The sequence below is a fragment of the Apiotrichum porosum genome (assembly GCF_003942205.1).
Source record: "Apiotrichum porosum strain DSM 27194 chromosome Unknown scaffold_19, whole genome shotgun sequence".
In the NCBI taxonomy this organism is placed as follows: domain Eukaryota; kingdom Fungi; phylum Basidiomycota; class Tremellomycetes; order Trichosporonales; family Trichosporonaceae; genus Apiotrichum; species Apiotrichum porosum.
Genome location: NW_021167126.1, coordinates 319433 through 333640, shown reverse-complemented (window position 1 = coordinate 333640; position 14208 = coordinate 319433). Strand labels below are relative to the sequence as shown.

General features: G+C 57.7%; 7 protein-coding genes across 7 annotated transcripts; 5 read left to right on the top strand and 2 right to left on the bottom strand.

Moving 5' to 3' along the window:
• Positions 1-548: 548 nt before the first annotated feature.
• Positions 549-1684, top strand: EHS24_003950 (uncharacterized protein; the record flags this gene model as incomplete). The annotated part of the gene is made up of 4 exons (XM_028619583.1): positions 549-600; positions 654-1059; positions 1109-1197; positions 1242-1684. The coding sequence occupies 4 exons, from the start codon at positions 549-551 to the stop codon at positions 1682-1684; spliced, it is 990 nt and encodes a 329-aa protein (XP_028472156.1).
• A 589-nt stretch (positions 1685-2273) lies between these two features.
• EHS24_003949 (uncharacterized protein) lies at positions 2274-2980 on the top strand (the record flags this gene model as incomplete). Its single annotated transcript, XM_028619582.1, has 3 exons — positions 2274-2376; positions 2437-2553; positions 2670-2980. The coding sequence occupies 3 exons, from the start codon at positions 2274-2276 to the stop codon at positions 2978-2980; spliced, it is 531 nt and encodes a 176-aa protein (XP_028472155.1).
• A 172-nt stretch (positions 2981-3152) lies between these two features.
• EHS24_003948 (uncharacterized protein) lies at positions 3153-3755 on the bottom strand (the record flags this gene model as incomplete). The annotated part of the gene is made up of 1 exon (XM_028619581.1): positions 3153-3755. One exon carries the CDS (start codon positions 3753-3755, stop codon positions 3153-3155), a length of 603 nt encoding a protein of 200 aa, XP_028472154.1.
• Positions 3756-4288: 533 nt separating this feature from the next.
• On the top strand, positions 4289-6466 carry EHS24_003947 (uncharacterized protein; the record flags this gene model as incomplete). Its single annotated transcript, XM_028619580.1, has 8 exons — positions 4289-4643; positions 4698-4714; positions 4771-4784; positions 4877-5216; positions 5275-5374; positions 5420-6068; positions 6112-6212; positions 6261-6466. The coding sequence occupies 8 exons, from the start codon at positions 4289-4291 to the stop codon at positions 6464-6466; spliced, it is 1782 nt and encodes a 593-aa protein (XP_028472153.1).
• Positions 6467-6545: 79 nt separating this feature from the next.
• Positions 6546-8243, bottom strand: EHS24_003946 (uncharacterized protein; the record flags this gene model as incomplete). The annotated part of the gene is made up of 6 exons (XM_028619579.1): positions 6546-6738; positions 6801-6856; positions 6907-7137; positions 7191-7967; positions 8021-8035; positions 8076-8243. 6 exons carry the CDS (start codon positions 8241-8243, stop codon positions 6546-6548), a joined length of 1440 nt encoding a protein of 479 aa, XP_028472152.1.
• Positions 8244-8865: 622 nt separating this feature from the next.
• Positions 8866-10313, top strand: EHS24_003945 (uncharacterized protein; the record flags this gene model as incomplete). The annotated part of the gene is made up of 7 exons (XM_028619578.1): positions 8866-8979; positions 9023-9163; positions 9213-9274; positions 9392-9628; positions 9690-9846; positions 9899-10009; positions 10068-10313. The coding sequence occupies 7 exons, from the start codon at positions 8866-8868 to the stop codon at positions 10311-10313; spliced, it is 1068 nt and encodes a 355-aa protein (XP_028472151.1).
• A 989-nt stretch (positions 10314-11302) lies between these two features.
• Positions 11303-13901, top strand: EHS24_003944 (uncharacterized protein; the record flags this gene model as incomplete). The annotated part of the gene is made up of 3 exons (XM_028619577.1): positions 11303-12023; positions 12064-12808; positions 12872-13901. The coding sequence occupies 3 exons, from the start codon at positions 11303-11305 to the stop codon at positions 13899-13901; spliced, it is 2496 nt and encodes an 831-aa protein (XP_028472150.1).
• Positions 13902-14208: the final 307 nt, after the last annotated feature.

Genomic DNA, 14208 nt, shown 5'->3' with positions numbered 1-14208 from the left:
GTGCAGCTCAGTGCGCGTCTTCCTGACGACGGCTTGGGGCCTTGTTGTTCTCTAGCGCGTTTCTTTGGCGGTGGCTCCATGCTGCGCAAGCTGCTGCGTCGTGGCTGGGTATGCTTAGGAATGAGAATGACGGGGACCAGCCGGTGTTTCCGTAAAGATAGGACAGACGTACAGAGGAGTCCATATGGTGGCCGGTGGGTCATACGGTGATACGGTGACGCCATGGCGCAAGGGGCGGCGGCGGAAGTTCCGTATCGACAGCGTGGGGTACCGGAGCTTCCGTATTTTCTCCGTCACGTCTGCCCATGGCCCGACGACGATGCTCTCGTCAGACGATCAGACACCTTGTTGCTTCACCACTCCTATCTATGGCGACATATCGATCCAGAACAACAACAAGCTGCGCACGATGCTGACACGGTATATATAAACGCGTCCTGCATGAGCACTCACTCGCCACCACACTCACATCCTCACTCCAGCGCCTCCCACCTCACGACCACCACCCCCACCACACTCCCAAACCAACACCCACATATCCAATCACAATGTCGTCCTCTCCCAAGATCCTCATTCTCGGAGCCGCTGGCTACATCGGAGGTGAGTGGCTCGATCACTCACTGTCAGTGTTGTTGGATATCTGACCGAAACAGGCACCCTCCTGGTCGACCTTCTCAAGACCCACCCGGCCAACAACATCACCACCCTCGTCCGCGACGAAGCGAAGCAGGCCCTCCTTACCCCTCTCGGTGTCAATGCCGTCGTCGGTGCCGTCGAGGATGTTCCTTTGCTCATCTCCCTGGTGGAAAACAGCGACGTCGTGATCAACTTTGCGGTCCCGTTCGGCGGCGGCGATGCTAGCCTCCACGCTATTGTGGACACTCTCGAGAAGCGCGCCAAGACCTCGTCCATTAAGCCGGTCTACATTCACACTTCGGGATCGGGATCTGTTCTCTACGGCTCGGATGGTGTCACCGGTACGGATGTCTGGAAGGACACCGACTACGAGCGGTGGGAGGCTCTCCCAGACACTGCCTACTTCCACTCCGGCAGCCGAATGTGAGTTGCCATGGCCCACCTTGAACGTTACAACCCACTGACATGACAGCACCGCCAAGGCTGCTGAGCGTGGCGTGATCTCTGCTTACAACATCATGTCGCCCACCGTTTACGGCCCTGGCACTGGTCCGGGTAACAGTGAGTCGAGCTTACCTCGGTGCAGCCTTTGCTGACGGTTCCAGAGCTCTCACTTCAGATTCCTGCATACGTCCGCTATGCCAAGCGCACTGGCACCGCGGCCTACATTGGCCAGGGCGAGAACGTTTGGGGCAACGTTCACATTGCCGACGTTTCTCGCCTGTACGTGGCCATTCTCGACTATGCCCTTAGCAACCCCGCTGCCACCACCGCGTCGGCTGGTTCACACGGCTGGTCCAACCTCATCTACTCTGGTATCGCCCAGCACACGTGGAAGCCGGTTGTCGAGCTCCTTGGCGACCAGCTGTACGCGCGTGGAGATATCCCCAACAAGGGTGCCAAGAGCATCGCCGAGGGCGAGGGTGACCCGTACATGTTTGGCGGCAACTCGTTCCTCGCTGTGAGCAGCAAGACGCAGACGTTTGGTTGGACGCCTCGCGAGCCGGCCATCCTCGAAGCGGTCAAGCTGGCTCTTGCGTCCAAGTAGGCGGGGGTAGAGAGTGCTGCATACATACGACTCGTCAAATTGCATGCATGCCTTATAGAGAGAGAGACCTTTGCCACCAGCTTAAATGTCCTCCTGACCGGATTTTACTGGATTCCATGTTGCGTCATCGTGACATTTAAGCGATTAAGAGGGCAAGAGACACCCCGACGCCAAGTCCCGATTGTTTCGCATCTGTCTCCCTTCTCTCCCTTGTCCCCCGTTTGATCACCGGTGACGTCACGGGTAAACGCAGAGCCAAACTACCCCCATCACACGCTCGTCGCGCCTCGAGCCTCCAAGCGTGTCACGCCGTGTGCACTACGCGCTATATGGCTCTCGCTTTTGCCATGGTAATCACCCACACGTCACACCCCACAAAAGCCTCGTCGCGTGCGTCTGATCTCGCGAGGCCGCGAGGAATGCAAGCGCGGGAACCAGCCCCGGCGGCGGCAGCCAGTGGTTGACGTGGTGGGCGCTGGGCGCTGTGGGCCGGGCCAGTATATATCAATCTGATCCAATGTCCTTTCTCCGTTGCTCCCTTCCCCGTTCCTCCAACCCATCCAACCCATCAACTCAAAGCATATTCACCATGGATCTCCTCAACAACCTCGCGGGCCAGGTCGGTGGCAACCAGAACAACAACCAGCAGCAGCAGCAGCAGGGTGGCCAGCAGCAGGGCCAGTCTGGGGGATGTGAGTGGAGCTGTGCTGGGCGCAAGAGATGTTTGAGCCGTCATGCTGACAACGCAACAGTCAACCTCGGTTCCACCCTCCAGGGACTCACTGGCGGTGGCAACATGGAGGACAAGCTCAACAGCATGGGTGGCGGCGGTGCCCAGGGCGAGGCCGACGAGGATTTCCTTGACAAGGGTGAGTGCAGTGGTTTAGGGGGTTACACAAAGGCGGTTTTCCACCACACCCATGTTCGTTGCCCTTGGGGCAGTGGCCATATCCCACCGATTCAATGAGCCTTCACCTCACGCCAGCGCAAAGAGGAGACGCCAAGACAAGCACAGTTCCATGTGCTCCCTATGCTCTCCACCTCGCGGCTGTGATCGGGTCACGTGACGATATTACCCACTCCTCTCAACTAACACTGCCTGCAGGTGTCGACCTCGTCCAGCAGTACGGCATGGGAGGAGGCCAGCAAAGCAACGAGACGGCCGCCGAACAAGCTAAAGACGAAGTTATAAGCGATATGATTAGGGGAAAGTACAAGGAGGCGACTGGCAGTGACTTCTTTGTTGCCGACAAGGAAAAGCACTTTGGCAACGTCGGCAACTCGCAGCAACAGTAGGATGGGTGGAAACGAGCTGCCGATCCCTCTCGATAAATGAATGAAACGTGGATTTGCTTCCGTATTTGCTTCCGTATCCAAATTATCACTAAGATACACATCATTAGTACACTCCAATGAGTATCACGTGATTGCCATTTATTAATTTGCTTACGTAAAATGAAGAATGCCACTATGGAGATCTTACTCGCCCTGCTGCAACAGCAAGCACTGCTTCCAGAAACCGGGCAGTGTCCAACCTGCTGTGCAACGTCACCCACTGCACATGTGTGACTTCGCACATCTGCTCTTGTACACGTCGCCTGTGTCGGTGGTAGTTTTGCCACGCGTACGCCAGCACACTCCTCGTCGGATCCGTTGACAGCAGTTGACTCCAGGTCTCCACATTGCCAGTACCCCAAAGCGACTGTTGCGTTACAGTACGCACCACACACCGCCACAACAGTTGGAGCATGGACATGTATCGTGGTGGGTCGAGCCACACGATCGTGTCGGCAGCATCCCAGACGAGGTCTTGCCCCTTTCCGTAGTTGCCGTCCACGACCCAGCCAGCTGCGTACTGTGTCGATTCAAGGTGCGAGGATACTGCTGCACGAAAGTCGTCTCGCGAAAGCTGTGTCCATCCGGGCTGCCAGTTGATGGCGTCGAGCTCGAGATGGGGAACGTCGAGCTTCAGGGCAAGTTTGCGCGCGAATGTAGACTTTCCCGCACCCGAGTTGCCGATGACAGAGACGCGTCGAAGCGGTTGGGGGCAAATGGACAATGACAATGCCATTTTGCCAGATGCAAGCGCTGGACGTACTGTTTGTATGCACCAGGGGCTGGGTATGAGGATAGGTACTCCTGATGATGGTTATGGAGACGAGTAGAACGATGGAGAGGAGGAGAAGTAAACTCGTCACCCGCGCTTGGCTGACGGTGACGTGATGTGGATAGGAGGGCCCTTTGTTATCGGTCCCTCGGACTTGACGGGGTACTGGCGCTTGATAAGGAACATGACGCCATCTCGCGTCTTGCGGAAAGTTGTTGTCCCCCATCTGCTCCCCCGGCATCGTTTTCCCAACCACAACAACACACTTTCAATTAATGCCCAAAAGCAGCCGCACTGCATACTCGTGCACACCTTGCCGTTCCAAGAAGATCCGGTGTGACCGCCAGTCCCGATGCGGACATTGTGTGCGCAAGGGGATACGCTGCGAGTGGCCGCAGAATGCCAGGCCTAGGTGAGTCGCGTTGGCTGATGGGTTCTTGCAATGTTCTTGAACAATCATCAAACGATTGCTATAGATTTGCTAACCAGCACATAGGATGAGCCAGTCGCCTTATCGTGCGTCAGACCACTCGCTGTCCCCGGTAGCCACAGTTCTCGCCTACCTACCAACATCTGTCTCACGGCCGCACGAGACCAGTTCAGCGCCGAGCCCACCGCTTGACGACGTCGACACCGAGTCGCCTCTCCGCAATGTGGCCTTGGCGGAGCGGTACGACCACTCAATCTATGCTGGCGGCAGTGACCACAGGGAATACCGAGATACTGGGTCATTCATTGCCCGAGGCCCGGCCCCGCCATCTCCGTCGCCATATCCCCTAGACGTGCCAAATCAACACCGCCGGGGAAACAATGAGCGTGAAGGGGACCTGATGGGACATGTCCCACGTAGGGGTGAGCTGACTCCGAGCGTGACCAATGCAATACCTATTGCTGACACAACGACAGAACATGCGGATCGTCTGGTAAGATATGCCATGGAGAATAGCACGGCTTACCCGATAGCTACTCTTGTACATAGACTATGCCGACTGGGTGAGGGCACTCGAGGATTAGAGATAGCACACTCTAACACGACAGATTCACCATCCGTTTCACCTACCGACGTTACTCAAGACGTACAATAGTCTATGGGATACTAACAACCACGTCCCAGCGCGTACAATGGCGGTGGTGTATGCCGTGCTCTGCCTAGGGGCGTACTTCGGTGGCGAGCGGCGTGACCTCGCGACCGAACTTTACCATGTCCGTGCGGCTACTGCCCTAGATGCATGGCGAATGAGCACTGACAAACTGCAGGCGGCTGTGGAATGCCTCACAGTTTCAGACTACACCTCACACCACTCGCTCGAGGCCATCCAAACCATCATCTGCATCAACATTTACCTCAACTGCCACGACGGTAGCGCCAAGGCCAGCATGCACCTTGCTGTCGCCATCAAGATGGCCATCGAGCTGGGTATGTCTGTGAGTCTTATAGTTTCAGTCCACCACCCGTTTCATCAGCCGTGTTGACTTACTTTAGCGCGTCCCATCCGAGGACCAGCTGGTTGGCGCAATGGCGCTGCGAGGTGTTGTAGAGCGCGAGACGCAGCGACGAGTCTGGTGGTCTCTTGTCGGCCAGGGTATGCTTTATGACACTTGACACTTGAACCTCGCTTACACCCTAGACGCATACACCTCCTCCGCGAGCGGGTTTACATACAGCATCAACCTCGCCCACGCAAGCACAGGCTTACCTTCCAACGTCGACGATGAGGACATTGTGGATGGCCAACCTCTGCGACCGCAATCGATGGACCAACCTACACGCACAACTTACCACATTGCTAAGATTCAGTTTATTCACGGCGTGCGCAACTTTGTCGACGCTGTCAACTGCTCGTTTCCCAACTCGTCCTACGAAACGATTCTCGAACTCGACAAGGCGTTGCGAGCGACGTATGAGGGCATCCCCGCACCGCTCAGACAAGACCTCCCACAACCGCTCACGTTGCGGCAGGCGACCACAGGATACCTGGCCCAGCAGCGTCTTTTTGTGGGCATCACACTGCACAACCGTCTCATGCGCTTGCACCGCGCGTACATGGTCAATGGGTATACGGACGAGCTGTATGCGTACAGCACGCAGGTGTGCGTGGAGAGTGCGTACGCCTTACTTGATCTGGTGGCGCTCAGCCGGCGTGAGCTCTTGCTCTGGTGGGTCGTGCTTGTGCACGTCTGGACGGCCGCCTTGGTGCTTGCCGCAGACATGTTCCGTGCCACGGAAAACACGGACCGGCAGCGTATGGGCATTGACTTGGCGATATCGTTGTTGAAGTGAGTTCTGCTCTCACAGCGGGATGGAAACTGACTGGGGCAGCACTGCCACGGAGAGAAGTCCCGTTGCCCGGCGAGGTGTTCAATTGTTACGCCGCTTGGTCGCACGGCGACATGGTGCGACAGCAGTCGAAAGTGGGCAACGTCAGTTAAATGAAAGGCTAGACTGGGGCCGGTCTAACATGATACCAGATGATCGTCAGGACGCAGACCATGTCTCGCTAGGGGACGACTTGGATCCTGCCCCAACCCCGACACTCACTGCTCTGCCCGGGCCCGACACGATTCAGCCTCTCCTTGACAACGAGGCTCTGTGGCAGGATTTTTTGGAGGGAAATATGGACACGCTGCAGCACGTCGACTGGGCGGCTCTCCTTAGCGGGACGGGGGCGTCTTAAGGCGGTTGCATTACCACATCACTGTATATGACCAAACTTTCCCATCCTGCTGCTCCCCACCGCAGGTCACACACGGCCTTTACTGGAGACCCTTCTCGTGTGCAGGCTTCTCCTTGTCATCCCACGCATACGCGAGTTTACCCAGGAGCACCACAACCGCCCCCGCAAACACGCACCCGGCGCAGATGGTCAGCCCATGGCGGTAGCGCGGAGCGTCGTTCGCCTTGAATATGTTGGAGCCCGCAAATCCGGCGAGTTGGATTCCCATCACACTGCAGGGGTTGTCAGCACCAGGTGTCTCCTTGGAACTGTTTCCACAACATATTTTGCTTACTAAAGTGCAAGGGCAATGGGACGCTTTCGCTCAGGCATTCGAGATGAAAGCCACGCCTGTCACGCAGGTGTAAGTCCAGGTCCATGTGGGAAACCATGCCACTTACAGCATTGATACCTTGGGCTGAACCCATAGTCCCCACTGTTGCCAAGTATCCGGCATATAGGACGCCCTTGGGGGTTCCTACGGGTGGAAGAGCGAGCCATAAACAGCCAGCACCGGAGGCGAGCATCGCTACCGCAATGAACAGGGCTCGCTCCCGCGTGCGGTCGGAGAAGTATGCAAGGAGGAACGAAAAGATGAGGGCCAAGGCACTGCCTGGGGCAACCATGCCGTTCTGCAAGTCGAATGAGTTTGTATCACACCTACTTGTTTGCCAAAGAAACTCACCGCAGTGTAGCCCTTGTATCCCAGGCTCTTAACTAACGAGGGCCCATACGTGTTGAACGGGGTGAACATGACGCTGCTCAAGAAGGCCGAGATGACGTGAACGTAGATTCGCCAGTCCAACAGTGTATCCCGGATGTCTTTGGGGGTGGCTCGTTGTGTTGCGCGCGTGAGCATCCTGGGGTCCTCGTGGGTCAGGGCTGCTGCGAGAACTGCAGCGTCGCGCTCCGAAAACACCACGCGGCCTACAAGCGAGCGGCCGGGGCGGTCACTGTCAAACACACTTGCCGGGAGGAGGAGCCCGCCGAGAATGGCCACCAGGATGGTCCCGCCGCCTTCGGTGAGGAAGAGCACTTGCCATCCGTCGAGGTGCGACCCGGAACCTGCACTCAACAGGCCCAGCGCGAGAACACCCGAAACCATGCCAGCAATGCTGTTGGCTGACCAGAATATGGCGAGGCGGAAAGCAAGCTCTTTGGTGCGATAGAGACCGGTCAAATACCATGCCATGCCTGGTATAAAGCCTGCTTCGAATGCTGCGAGAAGGAAGCGAGTAGTCAAAAATCCAGAGCGGGAACGCATTGCCGCTTGACCCATGGTGACTGCTCCCCACGCAATCTCGAGAAGGGGGATCCACTTCTGTGGCCCCCAGCGCTGGGCAACAATGTTGGACGGTAGTTCGAGGGCGAAGATGCCGAGTGTGAAGATGGTTTGGCCCAGGTTGATGTCCGAGGTATTGATGCCAACGTCCTTGGCAAGGGTGTCCGTCAGTGCGTTTCCCTGCGTGTGGCCGGTCAGCCTTGCCTCTTAGATTCAAGTGAATGCGGGCTCACGATGTTACTGCGATCCTGTATCAATGTCAGTGCATGAACATCAAGAGCGGCTTACAAATTGGAGAAAACAGAACATCAAAACCACAAGGGGCAGGACACGAAAGTCGACCTTGCGGCGGGCGCGCGTCACTTCCTCTTCAGTGTACTCGAGTTCGCCAGGGTGGAGGGCAGTTGATTCAACCTCTGACGTGGTCGCAAGAGCGACTACCTTTTTGTCGTCCATGGTGTCGCAAGATGAGAGGCTCTGTGTGTTCATGTGTCTGTTCTCCAAGCCTCACCAAAGGGTTACTTTATATGTGGTGAAGTGCCAACATTTTGACACGAGCGATTGGCATCCGGACTACAAGAACCGAGTAGTCCGCTATGTTCTTATCACACGTATCGCCATATCTCTCTCCTTGTTACGCAAGATTGCGAGCTGGGGCGCTCGCGGATCTACCTCTGCCTCCACTCGCGTATATGCGCAGTCGGACGAGCCCGCCACCTCCGGCAAGTCCGAGCAATGACTGTCGGAACACCGAGGCGGTGGCAACATTGCCGCGTTTCACCGTCATTTGGACCACTGGGCACGTTGGGAACAACACGGTTCAATGATTCGGTCAGCACAGTCACCTCGGTGCACCGAACATGAACATCGCTCGTATCTCACATTGCTTTCATGGCCAGTAGGAGGATCTTTATCGGGGAGAATGGCGCAATCTTCCTTGGTCCGTGGCATCGGTCGTGCCCACCCGTGACCCCGTGCAGCTGCGAAGTATAAAGCGTTGATCAGACAGTGCATTTTAGTGTTATCACTACATTTCGGCACCCAAGCTCATTGGCACTGGCATTCTTCGATCAAAACGATGCCTGCACTCGACCAAAACACAACTAGGCGCCGCGGCGTCGGCACCCGCGGCCTCGACGAGGACCAGGCGCTTGACGGTTACACCCTCATCGCGCCGCTCACAGGCAAAACCGTAGGCGTCCGATTCCACCCCTGGCAGACCTGACAATGTCCAGATCTACCTCATTGATAATGCTGGGAAGACGGTCCATGGGTGGACAGTCCCATACCGCATCGGCCGCGCTGCGCGCTTCTTGCCCAACGGCAACATTGTGGTCGGGTGCAAGGACCCCAACGCGCCTGCACCGTTCCTCTTCGTAAGTAGTTGCCTGGGAAGCAGCGATGGTGGACTGACGCTGGTTTCAGTTTGGAAAGTATGGTGGCGGCATCTACCTCGAGTTGAACCCGGAGGGCCACATTGTTCACGAGTATCGCGACCCTTTGGGACACCACGAGCGAGTATTGCGAAGCACTCAGAAATTTGTCTCACTTGCGTCTGTGCTGACACTACTTGTTTTGGCCTGCAGTTTTCAATCCTTTGGCAGTAACCACCTCCTATACGCCTCGCTGGAGCCTCTTTCCCTGGACAAGGCCGCCGAACTGCCCGGCGGTGTGCCCGGAACAGAGGCGTTTGATGGCCACGTCTACTCCGACATTATCCGCGAGGTCAAGGATGGCCAAGTGGTGTGGGAGTGGAAGGTCAGCGAGCATCTTGATCCCAAAGTCTTTCCACTGCAGCCCGCCTACCCGCGCGAACACTGGCCGTTAATCAATACCGTCTAGTGAGTAGAGGGGTGCACCTCTGGCTAGCCTCAAGACAACACCGCTAACGCCCATCTCCAGCCCTTTGGAAGATGGCAACCACATTCTCGCCTCGCTGCGGTCCGTCTCGGCCGTCATCATCATTGACAAGCGGACCAAAGAGGTAGTGTGGCACCTGGACTCGACGGTGGTCGCGCAGCAGCACTCGGCCAACGAGCTGCCCAATGGTAACATCCTTGTGGGTTTCAAACCGCCTCTTGTCACTGTTCCCGAAACTGATACATCATCAGGTCTTCGACAACGGGGCATTTCGCCACCACGAGAGTCATCAGTACTCACGCGCACTGGAGGTTGATCGCAAGACCAAGGAGGTGGTCTGGCAGTGGACTGCAAGGCAAAAGGTGCTCCCTATACAGCTTCTTCCCCTCTCTCCCCGGGCGGCTCTGCTAACCACCACAGGAAACGTTCTACACCCCGTTCATGGGATCGGCGCAACGCCTTCCCAACGGCAACACTCTCCTGTGCGAGGCAGCATTTGGGCGTCTCATTGAGGTGACACACAGAGGCGACGTGGTGTGGGAGTTTGTGAATCCCCACTTTGCCGAGGACCCGGACGAGGCCGCGCGCAAGGTCTGGCCTGGAGAGTCGAATGCCCTTTTCCGCGCCAGCAAGTATGGCAAGGACGAGATTCCATGGTTGAAGTAGCCAGTCGTCATGAACGGTGGTCATGGTTATAGGCTATATATGGCTGTGACATACATGCCCCGCCAATGCAGTTGGGTGATCATGTTGTGTGAGATGATGGGATGAGGACGATTGAACACTTTTGTTGTTAACAACTCGTTTCCGTGCATCCGTGACTGTGTTGCGCTCCGGTCAACATCATCCCCTCTTACTCTACCCTTCATATGGCCCATTGACTTGCGAACCATCGCCCATCGCATCCGCTCGTCTACCACTCCGCCCTCGTCCAGAAGCACCACACCTTGCTCGGCGTGCACGACCCGTTTGAACGCCACCGAGAGCTGCTACCAGGCGAGCACGGGCGAGTGCGAAGAGACTGCGGGCACGTTTACCCTCGACCATGTGACTGGCGAGTGTATACGTGTACGACTCGATCCCCGATGCCGACGCTGTCCCTGGGTTGTCCCAGAGCAACGACGGCGACAACTCTGCTGACGGCGCGCGCCTGGACAACGGCGGCGAGGCAGCACTGGGGGCATGTCGCCGACCACGCCCTCCGTGGGCACTACCGCCGCACAGGCCCTGGTGGATACCCGAGTGTGAGGGCGGCACCGAGTGTGCCGAGGGCGAGCAAGCAGCGTCCGTCTGTCTGTAGTGTATCGTTCCATTTGTGGTTCATGTGTCTTTATAGTTGCTCAACATTACTTTCGTCTCTTTCATGGCAATCTGGTCCACCCAATATCGTTGTGAAGTGGCCACGCAACGATCGTTGTTTTGCACCGAGATTGGAGCCAGGACACCGGTGCCGCGGTCCGAGGCGCCGAGGCCCGCGGCGCCGCGTCTCCGGTGACGAGGAACAGCCGAACGATAACCATCAGCATGTCGCCGAGCGTTTTGGTGTCACTCATGCCCACAACACCCGGACCGACACCGCGAATGCGAGGTATAACACGCCCAGTTTGCGGGGTCAACATGGCCCATCTCATCCCCCCACACACAACCAGCAAACCATGAAATTCAACGAAGGCGTCTGGTACGGCCGCGAGGGTGTCATCGTCACCAACGCCGTCGAGGTCAACCAGCTCACGTCGAGCGACGATGACTCTGCCTCGTCCATCCGCACGCCCAAGGGAACCGCACCGTTCATCCGTGCTCTTTGCACCACCCGACACATCAAGCACCGCGGTGACCTGCTCAACAAGCCCGTTCTCACCGTCAACGTCACATCGCCCGCTCCGGGTATCATTGGCATCGAGGCCATCCACTTTCACGGCAAGCCCGAGCATCGCGAGCCCACAGCGCCCCACTTTCCCGGTGGCTTGCCCGCCAATCTCGGCGAGGCGACTATAACTGTCGCCGAGGACAGCGCGACACTCACAGCTGCTGGGGGCTCTGCGTCGGCCGTCGTTGACACGCGTCCCGACAGCTTCAGCATTGACATTCGCAACGCGGCCGGCGAAAGCGTCACATCGCTCGGCAAGGACAGTGTTCAGTGGATCCTAGACACAGTAGCCTCGCCTCGAGACGCCGCCAAAGAGAATGCCGCGACTGCGATTCAAGACCCGTACTACCGCTTGCCCGCGTCCCGCCGCAAGCCATACATGGCCATGCATGTTGGCCTCGATGTCAATGAGAAAGTGTATGGCCTCGGCGAGCGGTTTGGACCCTTTGTCAAGAATGGCCAAAAGGTGGAGAGTTCCAACGACGATGGAGGGACGAGCAGCGACTCTGGTAGGCAACTTGACTGCACTGTCAGCTGACCGAGTTACAGGCTACAAGTGTATTCCATTCTACCTCACAAACCGCAACTATGGCGTCCTCGTCGACCACCTGGACCACGTCTCCTTTGAAGTTCAGTCGGACCGCATGACCACCGTCCAGATGAGTGTCCCCGGCGAGCGCATCCGCATCTTTATCATGGTCGGCGACAGTCCCAAGGACGTGCTGTCCAAGTACACCATGTTCACCGGCCGCGCCCCGCTTGTGCCCGACTGGTCGTTTGGCTTGTGGCTTTCAACTTCCTTCCTGACCGACTATGACGAGGCCACTGTCATGAAGTATGTGGACCGCATGGCTGAGCTGGACATCCCCCTCTCAGTCTTCCATTTCGACTGTTTCTGGATGCGCGCCCACTCGTGGTGCGATTTCCAGTTTGACCCCAAGTTCTTCCCGGATCCCGCAGGCTTCCTCAAGCGACTCCACCAAAAGGGTCTCAAGGTGTCGGTCTGGCTCAACCCCTGGGTCAGTCAGCACAGCCGCCTGTTCGCCGAGGGTGACGCAAACGGGTACTTTGTCAAGCGCCGCGATGGCCGGACATTCCAAACGGACGACTGGCAGCCCGGAACGGCGACGGTTGACTTCACCAACCCGGCCGCCAAGAAGTGGTGGCAAGGGTACCTTGTAGAGCTGCTCGACCTTGGTGTCGACTGCTTTAAGACCGACTTTGGAGAACGTATCGTTACCGAGGACGTCGTGTACCACGATGGCAGCGACCCACGCACCATGCACAATGCCTAGTGAGTTGTTTGCGCCCCCCCCCCCCCCCCCCCCACCCCACTGTCACCGGCTAACCCATTCAGCTGCATGCTTTACCAGCAGACCGTGTTTGAGACCATTGTAGCCAAGCGTGGCGCCGACGAGGCCATTGTCTTTGCTCGCTCCGCTACCACCGGCACGCAGCGTTTCCCAGTACACTGGGGAGGCGATGTCGACGCCAAGTTCACCGGCCTTGCCGAGACAATCCGTGGTGGCCTGTCCATCGGCCTCAGTGGCTTTGGATACCACAGCTCGGACATTGGCGGTTTCAAGGGCGAGGGCAAGGCCGGCGGCGACTCTGGTGCCATTCCGCCATCGGCCGTCTACAAGCGTTGGGTGCAGTTTGGCCTCTTGTCCTCGCACTCGCGCCTTCACGGGTCTGCCAGCTACCGCGTTCCGTGGGTGATTGACGACGAGGCCTGTGTCGTCGCCTCCAAGTTTACGCATCTCAAGGGCCGCCTAGAGCCGTACTTGACGTCGGCCGCCATCCGCGGGGTCGTGGCTGCCGGCACCCCACTTATGCGCGCCATGCTCTTGGAGTTCCCCGAGGACCGCAACGTCTGGACCCTCGACCAGCAGTACATGCTTGGCGACAACTTGCTCGTCGCCCCTGTCTTTGCAGAGAACAAGGTCGACTACTACCTTCCTGCCGGGACTTGGACCAACGTGCTCACTGGTGCCGAAGTGGACGCTGGCACAGGCCGCTGGGTGGCAGAGCAGCATGGCATGATGACCCTTCCACTGCTCCTGCGGCCTGGCGCTGTGCTCGTCATTGGCCGCAAGGGCCACGGCGTGCGTGACTCCATTGCGACCAGGGGTTTCACTCTCGTCGTGTCTCGTGCCACTATCAAGGCCAACGTCAGCGTCGCTCTCCGTGGTGGCAAGTCGGTCGACGTCGAAGTCAAGCCTACGACCAAGGATGGCGAGGTCGTTGGCGTCACGGCCGCCCTCGCGGGCAAGGCTATGCCGTTTGAGGTGCTTGTGATCGGCAACGGCAAAGGACTGGACAATGAGGCTGAGGGGTCGTATGCGCATGCTGAGGCCAAGAAGAATGTCTGCGAGGTTGTGTTCTAGAAAAGAGACCTCGTTATAGCTCGTTAGAAGAGAGACCCATAATGCCACTCGTATCTCCCTCGTGCAGCATCGCGGAGCCATTTTGCTCCGCACCCCCAGGCGTTCATTGCGTTTCACGCGACGCGTTTCCAGTCTCCATCATCCATCCATCATCTGGTCATCGTTCGCCCGTCCCACATCGCCGTGGGGACCAGGACCACTCTTTTGGTCGTGACGGGCGTCTCACTGTGCCCCTCTGATGACGACAGCATCAGCGGTGCTGCACAGCTGAACCCAACACTGCCCGGCCCGGCGCCCCAGTCAAGTA